This window comes from Heterodontus francisci, chromosome 12 (assembly GCF_036365525.1).
Source record: "Heterodontus francisci isolate sHetFra1 chromosome 12, sHetFra1.hap1, whole genome shotgun sequence".
NCBI lineage: Eukaryota > Metazoa > Chordata > Chondrichthyes > Heterodontiformes > Heterodontidae > Heterodontus > Heterodontus francisci.
The window spans coordinates 28,026,702-28,042,272 of NC_090382.1; the positions used below are offsets into that span (position 1 = coordinate 28,026,702).

A 15,571-nucleotide genomic window follows, 5' to 3' on the forward strand; every position below is an offset into this window, starting at 1 on the left:
TGCTTTACAATCTATTCACACCCTCTCTGTCCGAACGCTTTGTCTTTCAGCACACCATTAACATACTGTTTGCCTTTGTTCCATAATCTTCTGGTCAGTCATTCTCTGTGAACCTCTTTTGTTACCTCTTGCCCTACAACCCACCCCCCCTCCACACAACGCTTTACTTGCTTAAAACCTTTTACATTTCTAATATCTGCCAGTTCTGATGAAGGGTCACTGACCTGAAACAGTAACTCTACTTCTCTCTCCACAGATGCTACCAGACATGATGAGTATTTCCAGCATTTCTTGTTTTTATTTCAGATTTCCAGCATTTGCAGTATTTTGCCTTTATTTTGGCTGGAAGAGTTGTGCCACCTCGGAAAAATGTGTTGTTATACATTGCATGTCTGACTGAAAGTGGGCCAGGAGAGCACAGACATCAGCGAAAAGAAGATCGAGGATGGGTTTTTCTTGTGTCTTTGGGCGAGCATGAAGACACCTGAGGTTGAAAAGGACTCCCTCAGTCCAGAAGCGTATGTAAACTCTCTCCTTAAAGTCTTCCGAGGCCTGCTGCAGCATCATGCTGAAAAAGATGGTGAATAGGGTCGGGGCCAGCACACATCCCTGCTTCACGTCTTGGGAGATACGGAAAGAACTTGAGAGGTCACTATTTGCTTGTCTGTACTGATTTTCATGAAACTGCTTCACCATGGCCAGGAACCGGGTTGGCATCCAAGTTTTTCAAGGATTTTCCAAAGTCCATCTCTGTTCACAGTGTCGAAGGCCTTGGTGAGGTCTACGAAAGTGACGTACAGGCTTTTGTTTTGCTCACGACACTTTTCTTGTAAATGGCTGTGGTGCCTCTGTTTGTGGTGAAACCACGCTGGCTCTCTGGGACGTTTTTTTCCGCAATGGTAGGCACAAGCCTGTTCAGAAGTATTCTAGCCAGGATCTTCTCAGTAATAGAAAGGAGGGTGATCCCACATTAGTTGGAGCAGTCTGATTTTTTTCCTTTGTTTTTGTACAAAGACTTGCAGATGGATATGTAAATTGGCCATTACAAATTGCCCCTAGTATAGGTAGGTGGTAGGGGAATATAGGGACAGGTGGGGATGTGGTAGGAATATGGGACTAGTGTAGGATTAGTATAAATGGGTGGTTGATGGTCGGCACAGACTCGATGGGCCGAAGGGCCTGTTTCAGTGCTGTATCTCTAAATAAATAAATAAATAAAATAAAGGTGATGATGACGCCATCACAAAGATTCTGTGGAAACCTGCCCTGTTCCCAGCAGGCCATGAAAAACTCATGGAGCTTGGTGTATAGGGCAGGGCCACCATGCTCCAAGTCTTTGGGTGGAATTCCATCGAATCCAGGGGCTTTGTTGTTCTTGATCTGGTTCTTGGCGGTCACAGTTTCCTCCAGAGTGGGCTCTCTTACATTTCTTCTTTGATAGGCTGTTGTTGGATGCGATTGATGGCAGTATCATGCACTGTACACTTGGCACTGAAGAGAGTTTCAAAGTGCTCCGACCAGTGATCCAGGACTGAGTCCTTGTCCATGTGTAGGGTTTTGCCGTTGGCACTCCTTAGGGGGTTTTGTGTTTGATGTACTGGTCCATAGACAGATTTTAGTGCTTCATAGAAACTTCTTATATCACCAGTATCAGCGTACAGTTGAGTTTTTTCTGCAAATGCGATCCACCAATCATTTTGGATGTTGCTCAGCTTATATTGAAGGGTGCATGCTTGACGGTAGGCTCTCTTTTTCTCTTGGCTGGCCAGGTGAGCCTGATGAGCATCTCTTCCATGCCAGGCTGTCATGACTCACTCTGGCGTTGAAATCGCCTAGGACGACAATTCTGTGCTTGGGAGGGGCATTCAGGATGAGTTGACGGAGATCTGTGCAGAACTTATCTTTGTCAGCTGGTTAGCCAACAGGGTTGGAGCATAAATGCTGCTGAGGGTTGCATGCTGCTGGTCTTGGAGGGGCAGGCGCAGGGACATGATGCATTCAGAATGGCCGATTGGCAGGTTTGAAAGTTTAGTGGTGATAGTCTTCTTCATGATGAAGCCGACACCGAAGAGGCGTTGTTCACCTTCAGGTGTACCTGGCCAATAGAGGGTGTAGCCAGCATTGTGTTCTGTTAGACTACCTTGCTCTGAGAAGCAGACCTCACTCAGGGCCGCTATATCACTGTCTAGTCTGGCTAGCTCATGGGCAACTAGGGCTGAGTGTCGTTGGGGGCGGCTGTTGTCCCCAGAGTCCGAGCATTGTTCTCACATTCCAGCAGGCGTGTTTCAGAATTTTTCTTCTTTTCCCACCTTTTAAACATGGTTAGGAGTTTGCGTTTTCTTCTCTGTCGTAGTGTGACCACATTAAGAGATGCCCGTTGACCGCGGCAAGCCAACTGGGTGGCAGGGAGATGAGCATTTGTTTAGGCCACCTGTTCTAGGCCCCTCTCCAATTTCAGAGCAAGCAATGCTGTCCTTCAAAAGGCTGCTAGGTCGTTCAGGGTGCTACCAGGTGATGATGTCGTCTCTAGGTCATCATCAAAGCAAACAATATCCTGAGTCACCTGCATGCAGGATTGGAACTGAGGCTGCCAGTGCCATCTTGTACCTACCATTTTCGTCCTTTTCCCATCGCTACAGGACTTACTTGCGAGTTATAGTTGGGGTGGATGGATTTCCTTCCTGCCTACAGTGTGGTGCTTTATGATGGAATACTGTTTTCGCTGACTGACCCCACCCTTTAGGCCTGGAGCTCATCCGTAGGCTTGGATTCAGAGTTTCCCTCTCCTAGGTGGGTGGCCAACTAAGGCTTGAAAGGGCCCTCTTTTCCTTACTATTTTATCCATAGCTGGTATACCAACAACCGTAGTCCGTGCAATATGGTGTGGTACGCCTTTGGTCCAGAACATGACGGTCACTTGAGCCGCTTGGAATCCTTCAGCCCTAGCCGTTACCTTTATCAAGGAAGACACCTGCCGGGGGGGTGTCTTGTCATCATTTCTCCCCTTACTATGTTTCCCCCATCAACTGAGATGGTGTGCCTGGGTGTGGCGCTTGGAGCCAGCAGTGAGAGTTGGATGTAGATGAGGACAGTGATTCCAGTCCATCCTTCAAATAGGATGCAGCTGACTGAAAATACAAGGGTTCTTCCTCTAGCTGAACACATCATACACACTAATTTGCACACAGTCTCACAAACAGCAATGTAATAAGAACCAAATTATCTGGTGTTGGTTGAGGAATAAATATTGCTCAGGATACTGGGGAGAACTTCCCTTCCATGCGATCTTTTAATTTCCACCTGAGAGGGCAGACAGGGCCTCAGTTTAACATCTCATCGGAAGGGCAGCAGCTCCAACAGTACAGCACTATCTCAGTACTGCACTGGACAGTCAACATGCGTTATGTGCTCAAATTCCAGGAGTGAGACTTGAACCCATGAACCTTTGGCAGAGCCAAGAGAGCTACCCGCTGAGCCATGGCTGATACATTCATTCTGTTTTTATTTCAGGGAAAAAGCCAGAAATTGATTCTCAACCAGTCCTCCACAATGGACCACAGGACCCAAAACAGGTTTGTGAAGATTTCGTGAAACTGAGTGCATGCTGCCCCTGTAACGTAGTTAACATCTTGGAGAGGATTATTTGGAGAGGGGTTAAACTGTAAGTCAGCTGTATGCTTGCAAAGTCATGTGTAACTCACTCCCGCTTCACCTATGATCCTCAGTAGTCTTACTGCTTCATTGGTGTTTTGACTTCCACTCACCCGCATGGTGCTACCAGAGCTAGCATTTTCATGCTGTTTCCTCTCCTCCTGTTGCTGTCTAATGACCTACCTGATGACCACGAATAGAAAGTTATTCATGTACACCAAGTCTAATGTAGGGAAACAGAGCAACCCATTTGCACACAGCAAGGTTCCAGAAACAACAGTGAAATAAATGACCAGATAATCTGCTCTTAGTAATGTTGGTTGTGTTACGACCAGGTGAGAAAAGTGTCTAGGGGCCACTCTCAGCTTTCACCTGGTCTTACTGTAACAGGATTTGATTTTAAACACATCGTGTTTTGAGCACCCCTTGGTGAATCCTTGTTCACCGCTTTCCAATTATAAGGCAAGGAAATTAGCACAATCAGGCCTTATTAGGTTTAAAGAAGAAAGGTGAAATTTTATTAAACTTAAACTACAAACTCTAATTCAGTTAACGCCTACGGAAAACACGCCGCGCCCCACGCTAGCACACATATGAGATATGCACATGCAAATAGAGACAGAAAAGTGTAGAAAAAAAGATTACCTGGAACAGTTTGAGGCAATCTCTGAGGAGGTTTTTTTTAGCTACTTTGTTTTGAGCCCGCTGTAGAGTCCTTTTGGAAGTTAATATTGCTTTTCATTGGGGCCCAGTATTCTTCTTAAACCTTGTTCACTGTAGGAGACTTTTCTCGTTTGGGGTTCATGTATCTTCAGTAGGTTTCAGTTCTGTGAGAAATAAATGGAAGCAGACAGGAGAAGCTACAGCAAGCCAGCCAGGAGAGGTCTTTTCAGTCCAGGAACAAACAGCTTTCTGAGTTCAAATTCTCTGTGGTGAGTTCAAAAAAACCTGCAACAGCCATTTAGTCATGTGACCAGCTGGCCTAATCAGTCCTGGTCCTTGTGGATTATCTTGACCTTGGAATGTCTCCTCTCCACACAATACCTGGTGATCAAAGGTTCATTGTGGGTTAAACTGGAGCAGGGAATAGCCCCTTTGTCCTTTCAAGTACCGTCTTTCAATATGCAAAAAATGTCTTTCCAGCTAGTCGGCAGCACTTGTAATAGACCTCCTCTTCTTCCTAGCAACAATTTGAAATTTAATGTCCATGTGACAAAATTAATATGCCTCATTATTGGCAAGTGGGGCCTGTAGGCCAGTTGAGATATAAATAGTGGCCAAGACATCAAGGAGAATTCCCCTGCTCTTCTTCAAATAGTGTCAAGGGATCTTTTACATCCACCTGAGAGGGACAGACGGAACCTCAGTTCAATATTTCATCTGTACAGCTATTGGGATTTTTGCATCAATATGTCCTTGAAAATATTAATCATTAGTGATCTTTTTGTCCTAGGGCCCATGTTCAGAGCAAAAAAAAGTCGCATCAAATTGTTTTCATAAACTGACAACTGTAGAGAAATACAAGTTCTTACTGTGGAAACTGTATACTGGTCTTCGTAAATAAGCTAATTATTCAAATTGAAGCTTATGTTTTGACTTGTTAGAGTGCATATTTGGTCCTTCGAGAAGAGAATTCACACGCTGCATATCCTATACAGACTATTGATTCTTTGTTGAGATAACTTGTGTTATATAATCATTTAACTCAATGGTCGGAGCAAGTTGCACTCCTGATTATGGGGAATGCAAGGCTCACTTACATAAATGACAGGGAAACCCGACAAATATCTGGCATAAAAACCCAAATATTATCACGGCGCCCTCTAAATGGATTTACATATACAGTATACTCCATCAGTGCTCGCTGCACATTACACGTCAGTGCGTATTGTGAAATGGGCTGAGGTCCAGAAACAGAGGCCATGAAATTCGGCTCAGTAGCGTTCAACTTTTTGGCATGAGTATTGTTTTGCCTCCAAAATGGCGTCCGCGGAACACACGCATACTTCTGGTGCTAGCCGTGCCGGATGCCATTTTGGTGAGGGTGTTTAACGCATACACAGGGAGTAGCCACCAGAAGTATGCAGAGGGGAAAAATCATGATGTCAATTAGCACTGCTATTTTCAACCTCAAACCTCCAGCTAATGCCCCTTGCTTAATCTCGCATGGTTGAAATATAATCAGCAACAGGAAGGAACACCTCCACCAATGCTATTTAAAGGAGTTGTCAACTACTTTCAGGCTAGTTGCTGTTTGATTTCTACTGGCTCTGGAAATTTCCAGAGATGTTTAAAATTGCCAAAATCTACAAAGTGTGGTGTGGTATGTGCAGAAGAACTTGGTCCTGACTTCAAAGATTCTACACAAATCCCATGCTCCCAGGCATGAGTGTAGTAGTGTGCATTTCCCTTGGACTACAAAATGACAGAATGAACTAAGGCAACACAGAGAAGGACAACCTGCTAGAGAAAGAGGAGGAGAAGGGGGAGAAGGGCTCTCAGCAGGAGACTATATCTGCCCAGAGTATTCAGGAAACATTTCTCCTACCTGAACCTCAATGTGAGGAACAGTGTGTCAGACTGTTTATGAATGTCCTCACTGAAACCACCTGCAGCTACAACCACAATCTTAGAGCAGGGCGAGGATGGTGTTGCTAGTGGCTGGGAAGGTGACCATGGCAATGAACTTTTATGCATCTAGCTCCTTCCAGGCTGCAGCAGGCACTATTTGCAACATCTCCCAGTTCGCCATCCACTTTTGCATAAGGGACGTCGCTGAGGCTCTGTATTCCAAGACAGCTGACATTTCATTCTCCCTTACCAGAGGAAAGCAGGCAGAGTGAGCACACAGCTTTGCGAGGATTGCAGGCCTCTCCATGGCACAGGGTGTCATTGACTGCATACACATTGCTTTGCGGGAACTGATTGTCAACTCTGAGATGTACCACAACTGGAAGAGATCCCACTATGTCAATGTCCAGCTGGGATTGACCATACTCAGTGTATCATGCAGGTCAATGCCTGGCATCCTGGCAGTAGTCATGCTGTCTTCATTTTGCAGCAGTTTGCACTGCCATCAGCATTTGAGCCACCACGACAAACCAGAGAGTGGCTATTGGGTGACAAGGGCGATCCGCTGATCACCTGGCTCATGACTCTGGTGTGCGAACCACACACACGCGGGCAGCATGTGGAGAACAAAAGCTATGCTGCCATACAAAATGTGATTGAGCAGAGCATTGACATGCTGAAATCATGTTTCCGCTGCCTGGACCACTCTGGAAGAGCCTGCTGTACTCACCAGAGTGTGTGTCAAGATTCATGGTGGTCTGCTGCATGTTGCAGAACCTCACCATTATGAGGTCCCAGCCATTGCCCCCAGCTATCCAGTGAGCAGCTGAGGAGAGGGAGCAGGAGGAGGAGGAGGAAGGTCGGAGGCAACCGAGAGAACCATTTTATAACCTGGCTGTCTGTGATCGGTTCAAAGGACTGTGGTGCCAGGAACCACAACCCCAATTCCCCATTCAACAACAGTCCCAAACTTTACCTTCCCTCTGTCGTTGTTATCATAGTGTCCGCTTGGCCATAATGCAAAAAGAAAAGCCACCACAATACAAAAATCCCAAATCAAATTTTTAAATCAAACCATGCCATATTGCATACAAATATCAACTAATCACCTTTGTGCGTTCCTTTAATGACTGTCTTCCAGGTGCCTTTGCCTGACCTAGTTCTCCTATGCAGTGCTACCCCAGTGGCTGTAGCATGGGCTGGTAGAAGGCTTCTGACTTTCAGTGGAGGAGACTACAGATGGCCTTGCAGGATGACCTCGAGAAGCTTTGGCCCTAGATGGCCCGGCTATGGACTGTACAACCTTGGCAGAGGCAGCAGCAGTCTGTGTTGGCTGGCTGACAGGCAACAGAAAGGGGACAGCCAGAGTGACAGTAGTGCGAAGACGAACGTTGCCATCTTGAGAGAGGACACCAGGTTTGTTCTCTATGGTGCCACTCCCACTCTGCCAGGGTGGCACCTCAGCAATCCTTGCAATGCTTTGAGGGACAGATTACTGGACTGCTGTTTGATCCTACAAGCTCCTTTGAACTGCAGTCACGATGACAGCAATCGGAGCCTATGTGGCAGCAAGCTGAGCTTGCTTAACTTCAGTCTGGCCTTCCAATGCAACACTTGGGCATTAAATGATTTCTGATTGTGCTGCATTGGAAGCTGAGACATCGATCATCAGATGCTGAATCGTGGATGGGTCTGTAATTATTCTCATGGAGTTGTCCACCACTTCTATGCCGGAGAGAATGGGCTTCAAATTCAGCGCAAGGCCCTGTGCTAAGTTGGTGCTGGATTCCCTGGTCCTTGATATTGACTGCAAGCTTTCTGACAGGTCTGCCAATGAACCAAACATTTCAATGTGCATTCCCAATCTTTTTCTTCTCTAGGTCACCTCAACATGAACTCATGTGTGATGTTGGCCTTTGGCGAACTGGCACCTTGTCTCCTGCCATGGTTGTAGGCCACTCGTGCCCAGTGTCTCACCACCTGCAGATTTCACCTCTAAGCTATCCTCCAATGCACAATGTCAGTATTTGAGATGGTGACAGTTAGTATGAGAGACAGTGTTCGTGTTTCTTCTTCATCATTGTCTTGCTAATCTTCCACCTCTTGTTCTTCCACCATTGCCTGGCCAGATTTCAGTTCTTGGGTATCTGAAAGGAGAAGGGCACAAGACTTGGGTTGTGTTGAGGGGAGGTGGGGAAAGGAAGAGCTGCATCCTTACACCATCTGGAGTGTGTAAATCAGAAGGGAGTGTGGAATGAGGGTTAGATATGCGCATACTGTCACCTTCGATGGTTTCAGCCCCACCGCTGGCTATGGTCATGGCCACTCCACCGATGGCGAGCACCATCGCCTTCATAGGGATGAGGACATGCAGCCATGTCTGCCACCCGCCAGTTAGCTCCTGCTGCCTCCAGTTATGTGCCACCTTTTCCTGCAAGAGAGAGGGAAGCCTGTCAGTGACTGTGATTCAATGTGTTGGGTGATATGACTCCCATTGTTGAATAGCTATCAATGTGCGCAAGCTGTGAGATGTGAGTTTGAGGCTTGCAGCAATGCTAATTGTATGAGGGTAAGGTGAAACTATCAATGCGAAGTATGAATCATGATTGATAGAGATTGCTGGTCAGTAGGTGATGGATGTGTGCTGCAGTGAGTAGTGTGTGAAGATAGTGGTGCGATTGACAGAATATGACATTTGAAGATGAATTCACTCATGTTGACCATTCCTGTGAGGTCAGTGAACTTCTTGCAGCACAGCAGCCAGCTTCTCATTGTCAGACTCTTGCTATTGACCGCCACGGATATTTTCTCCTGATACTTTCACCCAGTTAGTCTGGAGGGCCTCCTGGTCCCTTGTAGATAGAGGACCTTTCTCCTCCAGTCCACCTCCTCCACCAAGGCCTTCAGTGCTGTGTCGGAGAACCTTGGATCACTCACTGCCCTGTTGCACCATAGTTTAGTGTTCTTCTTGCTCACACTCCCTTCTGCAACCAATTCCAGCACCTGCTCCAGTCAGAATGCACCTCCCTTTTAAGTGGTGCAGTCTTGCTTTAAATAGTGTTAGCCTTGCATGAAGAGGTAAATAGAGGTAAATGGGTATGATCTAATTGGCATAACATAAATGTGGCTACAGGGTGGCCAAGACTGGGAACTGAATATTCAAGATATTCAGCATTTAAGAAGGTTATGCAAAAAGGAAAAGGAGGTGGTGTTGCGCTGATAATAAGGGATGGGATCAGTACATTAGTAAGGAAGAACAAAATGTGGAATCTGCTTGGGTGGAGCTAATAAACAGCAAGGGGCAGCAAATATTGTTTTAGGCCACCAAACAGTAGTGGTAGTGTGGCGCATGGTATTAATCGGGAGATTAGAGAAGCATATAGCATGGGTAATACAGTAATCACGGGTGACCTCAATCTGCATATAGACTGGATAAACCTAATAAGCACTAGTGGTGGAGGACAAGTTTCTGGAGTGTGTTAGGGGTGGTTTTCTAGAGCAGTATGTTGAGGAACCAACTAGAGAACAGGCTATTTCAGATCTAATAGTATGTAATGAGAAAGGGCTAATTAATAATCTTGGTGTAAAAGAACTTTTAGGCATGAGTAACCATAATATGAAGAATTTTACATTATGTTTGAAAGTGAGGTAGTTTAATCCGGCCAGGGTGTTAAATTTGAAATCATGAAAGTATGAAAGGAAATTATGAAAGTATGAGGGGCAAATTGGCTGAGGTGGATTGGGAAAATATATTAAAAGGTTATGACAGTACATAGGCAATGGATAGTCTTTAAAGAAATATTACTTAGTTTACAGCAACTATACATTCCTTCAAGGCACAAAACCCCAAAAGTCAAGGCAGTCAACCATGGATAACAAAGGAAATTAAGGATTGTATAAGATTAAAAGAAAAGGCCTATAAAGTTGCCAGAAATAGGAGTAAACCTGAGGATTTGGAGCATTTTAGAATACAGCAAAGGAGAATGAAGAAACTGATAAAGAAAGGGAGAGGAGAATATGAATGTAAGCTAGCAAAAACATAAAAGCGGACTGTAAAAGCTTCTATAGGCAGGTAGAAAGTAAATGTTTGGCTGAGACAAATATGGGTCCATTACAGGCAGAGTCAGGAGAATTTATAATGGGGTATAGAGAAATGGCAGAGAAGCTAAATGATTACTTTGTGTCTATCTTCACTGAGGAAGTTACAAGAAACCTCCCAGAATTAGAGATCCAAGTGATTAGGGAGAATGAGGAACTGAAGGAAATTAATATGAGTAAGAAGGTTGTATTGGAGAAACTAATGGGGCTGAAGGTTGATAAGTCCCCAGGATCTGATATTCTACATGCCAGAATGCTGAAAGAGGTAGCTATGGAGATAATAGATGCATTGGTGATCATCTTCCAAAATTCTATAGATTCTGTAGAGGTTCCTGCCGATTGGAAGGGAGGGAGAAAGAAAACAGGGAATTACAGACCTGTTAGCCTGATGTTAGTCATTGGGAAAATGCTAGAATCTATTCGAAAGGATGTGATAAATGGACACTTGGATAATAGTGATCTGATTGGACAGAGTAAACATGGATTCATGAATGGAAAATCATGTTTGACGAACCTGTTGGAGTTTTTTGAGGATGTTACTAACAGAATTGATAAAGGGGAGTTGGTGGATGTGGTATACTTGGATTTTCAGAAGGCTTTTGATAAAGTCCCCCACAGGAGGTTGGTTAGCAAAATTAAAGCACATGGGATAGGAGGTAATATACTGGCATGGATTAAGGAATAGTTAACAGGCAGAAAACAGAGAGTAGGAATAAACGGGTCATTCTCGCATTGGCAGGCTGTGACTAGTGGGATACCACAGGGATCAGTGCTTGGCCCCAACTGTTCACAATATATATCAATGATTTGGATGTGGGGACCAAACGTAATTTTAGTTTAGTTTAGTTCAGAGATACAGCACTGAAACAGGCCCTTCGGCCCACCGAGTCTGTGCGGACCATCAACCACCCATTTATACTAATCCTACACTAATTCCATATTCCTACCACATCCCCACCTGTCCCTATATTTCCCTACCACCTACCTATACTAGGGGCAATTGCTAATGGCCAATTTACCTATCAACCTGCAAGTCTTTGGCATGTGGGAGGAAACCGGAGCGCCCGAAGGAAACCCACGCAGACACAGGGAGAACTTGCAAACTCCACACAGGCAGTACCCAGAATATTTCCAAGTTCGCGGATAACACAAAAATAAGTGGGAATGTGAGTTGTGAGGAAGAAGAAAAGTGGCTTCAAGGGGATTTGGAAAGACTTAGTGAGTGGGCAAGAATGTGGCAGATGGAAAATAATGTGAAAAATGTGAGGTTATCCACTTTGGTAGGAGGAATAGATGTGCAGAGTATTTCTTAAATGGTAAGAGATTAGAAAGTATAGATGTACAAAGGGACCTGGCTGTCCTCGTCATTAAGTCACTGAAAGCTAACATGCAGGTGCAGCAAGAAATTAGGAAGGCTAATGGTATGTTAGCCTTTACCGTAAGAGGGTTTGAGTACTGGAGTAGTGAAATCTTGCTTCAATTATATAGAACCTTGGTTAGACCGCACCTGGAGTACTGTATGCAGTTTTGGTCCCTTTAGCTTCGGAAGGATATTATTGCCATAGAGGGAGTGCAACGAAGGTTCACCAGACATGTTCCTGGGATGGCGGGACTGTCCCATGAAGAGAGATTGGGGAAACTGGGCCTGTGTTCTCTAGAGTTTTAAAGAATGAGATATGATCTCATTGAAACCTACAAAATACTTAAAGGGATAAACAGGGTAGATACAGCTAAGATTTTTCCCCTGGCTGGGGAGTCTAGAACGAGGGGGACACCATTTCAAAATAAGGGGGAAGCCACTTAAGACAGAGATGAGGAGAAATTTCTTCACTCAGAGGGTTGTGAATCTTTGGAATTCTCTACCCCAGAGGGCTGTGGAAGCTCAGTCATTGACTATGTTTAAAGCAGAGATTGACAGATTTCTAAATACAAATAACATAGGGGATATGAGGGTAGTGTGGGAAAAAGGCATTGAAGTGGATGATCAGCCATGATCGCATTGAATGGCAGAGCAGGCTCGATCAGCTGAATGGCCTACGCCTGCTCCTAAGTTCCTATGTTCCTGCGAACTTGGGTCCTCGACTGAGGCGTACAGCCTCTCAGCAGTGTGTTTAACACTCGCTGCACGCAGTTATCATGCAAATTGGAAGCAATGGGTGTGGGTTAATTCCACATTGCAGACCCACGCCTGCTTTCGGGCCCTGTCCAATTTCATGGCCAGAGTCTCTGACCCAATCTTTCAATATTGTTAACCCTTAATTTGGCTGAACCCGATTAGAAAAAACTTATGGTAATGTTATCTGCACCAACATCTCTCCAATTATGTGGATGCTTAAAAAATCTTGTCTTTAAAAAATGAGTTGTAACTGATATCTCATTGGCAGGGCAACCAGATGAGTGTTTCCGTCACCAACAGAGTATATGACAACTTGAGTATGAACGAAAGTTTGGGTGAGAAACAGGATGCTCCGAGGAGGGATTCTGCGAATGCCTTGGTATATGCTTCAATACGGTTTGACAAAAAACCTAAGGACCTGAAACCAGAAAAACCCAACACAGAACAACTTATGTATAGCAACATACAGGTAACTTCATGTACATAGAATTTTACAGCACAGAAACAGCTCATTCAGCCTAATAGATCTATTCTATTGTTTATGCTCCACACGAGCCTCCTCCCACCCTATTTCACCTCACCCTATCAACATATTTTCCTTTCTCCTTCATGTAACTTAACTAACTTTCCCTTATATGCATCCATACTAATCACTTTAGACACTCCATATGGTAGCAAATTCCATATTCTCAGTATTCTCTAAGCAAAGAAATTTTTCCTGAATTTCTTATTGGTTTTATAATGACTAACTTAAATTTATGACCTCAAGTTTTGGGGTTCTAAACTTATGGAAAGATCTTCTCTACATCTACCCCATCAAATTCTTTTATAATTTTAAAGACTTCTATTCGGTCACCTCTTAGTATTCTCTTTCCTGGAGAATAGAGTTCCTACCTCTTCCTTCTTTGTTGATAACAATGACCTCTCAGTTCTGGTATTGTCCCTCTAAATCTTCCATGGATCTTTTCCACAGTTCTCCAGTTCTCTATATCCTTTTTGTAATATTGTTACGGACAGGGGAGAAGTGGTCTGGCAGACTAACACTTTTCACCTCTCGACTGACAGCAGTTAGTGGTTTCAAAATGGTGTTTTAGCTCCTGAGTGTTTTTAAGGGTCAAATAAATCAAGAAATGACATGTTTTCTCCTAGATTAAAAAATATAAATGTCTATTTTAGGCAATAACCAAAAAATGTTTGCAACCTCTCCCACACGCATTATACACAAACAATAAGATTGGGAGTAGATGGTAGTATGCAGCTAGAGGCCAAATGTTGTAAAGGAGTTTGTTGTTTTGAGAAACCTTTAGAAGATTTTTGGGAAGAAAATTTTTCATCGGTGTAGGCCTGAATGTTCATTCCTTGAAAAGGAGGAAATGTTGCAGGCTCTTTGTTTTTAAGCCTCTATCCAAAGTCAATGGGAAAATTCCTGGTTCACTTCTTGCAGACGGGGAGTTTGGAAGTCACCTTGCAATTTCTCTGCTGCTGTAGATAGAAGATGTAATCAGCAGGGCACCTGCATAGCTAGAAATGTCTCAGAGCGGCTCTCCCGAAAAAAAAAACCTTCTCTGGATGTTCTGCTGCTGCTCTCCCCTTCTCTAAAAGGATACCTTTTAATGTAGAAACTTGTCAGGTTTGAGTGTTGGTCAGGTGACAAAGGGCTCTTTCTCCTGTGATGATTCATACAATGTTCCGGGATCTGGGAACTATTGTTCCATGGTGGCATCTGAATGTGGTCCATTCTGATGAATAGGTGCTACTTCACACCTATTAACTTAGTCTTGGCTGTGGAATCAGTCAATCTACACAAATCTTTGTCAGCTCCATTCCTGAAGATAGGAGTTGTTTGCATGGAATGGATTGTTGTCCTTTCAATGTTTTTTTTTCCCCCAGAGCTAATTCATATGTGGATAATGGGTTTCATCCTCAACAGACAGATGTGTTTATTGACAGTACAGGAGAGGTCACCTAACCTCCATTCATTTTGTCTGTAGCATAAACGTGGCTGTTTGCAGTTCAGTTCAATAGTTGACTTTTATTTCATAATTCCCCCAATTTGTTTCATATTTCATCACTGTTCCTTTTATGAGCATGACTACATGGTGACTAGAACTACGCACATTACTCCAATTATAGTCTAATCAAGGTCCTATACAAGTTTAACATAATTTCTTTGGTTTTGAATTAATTTCAAATGAACTCCAGTGCTTGTTTGCATTCTTATGACTTTATTAAACTGAGTTGCTGTTATTAATGATTTTGAATCAGTACCAGATCCCTTTGTGCCTCTACCCTATTTAGACTCTTATTTTCCAAGTAGATGTGTCTCCTTATTCCTCCAAACAGACTGCACAACTTCACACTTACCTATATTGAAAGTCATTTGCCATTTGCATACCCATTTTGCAAGTTTGATATTGTCTTCTTGAATTTTGTTACAGTCCTCGTCAGTACTAATAAAATACCCAGGTCGTTGTCATCCACCAATTTTGATTCCAAATCATTTATGTAAATCATGAACAACAGTGTTCCTTTTTGTCATTCTGTTCTTTGTAGTCTGTGTACTTAATGTATGCCTTTCCATGTAGATTCATTTTACCCTTATCTCTTTATCCATCCAGGAAGCTTCATTATTGGTTAGTTTGTTCTTGATTTGTTGCAGAATATATTTTTCCTGAACTCTATTGATCATTGTTATAAATATCTCCCTTTTCCTTTTAGAAACCAAATTAATTTCTTTCAGCATGGCTACCAAGAGTTTTATTCTGCATTTTGAAACCTTTACATATCAGACATCTGGTGATTTGCATATGAGCAGAGGGCTGTGTTTTGTGTTAGAACAACAGAACCATAGAAAAGTTACAGCACAGAAGAAGGCCATTCAGCCCATCGTGTCTGCGCCGGCTGAAAAAACTAACCGCCCAATCTAATCCCAACTTCCAGCACCTGGTCCATAGCCTTGCAGGGTACACCACTTCAGGTGCAGGTCCAGGTACCTTTTAAAAGAGTTGAGGGTTCCTGCCTCCACCATCGATCCTGGCAGACACCCACCACCCACTGGGTGAAAAGGTTTTTCCTCATGTCCCCTTTAATCCTTCTACCAATCACCTTAAATCTGTCCCTCTGGTAATTGATCTC

The 15,571-nt window shown here is 43.8% G+C and overlaps 1 protein-coding gene across 6 annotated transcripts in view; it reads left to right on the plus strand.

Annotated features, from left to right (window-relative positions):
• The window catches only part of LOC137375791 (sialic acid-binding Ig-like lectin 14), a 122,883-nt gene that overhangs the window by 92,534 nt on the left and 14,778 nt on the right, over window positions 1-15,571 (plus strand). For all 6 annotated transcript variants that reach the window (XR_010976059.1, XM_068043251.1, XM_068043253.1 and 3 more), the window contains 2 exons: window positions 3,511-3,572; window positions 12,705-12,905. Coding sequence is in view for 5 of the 6 variants with exons in the window: in XM_068043251.1 (XP_067899352.1) it covers window positions 3,511-3,572; window positions 12,705-12,905 (263 nt within the window). In the remaining variant the exon portion in view is untranslated. The remainder of the gene's footprint in view (window positions 1-3,510; window positions 3,573-12,704; window positions 12,906-15,571) is intronic.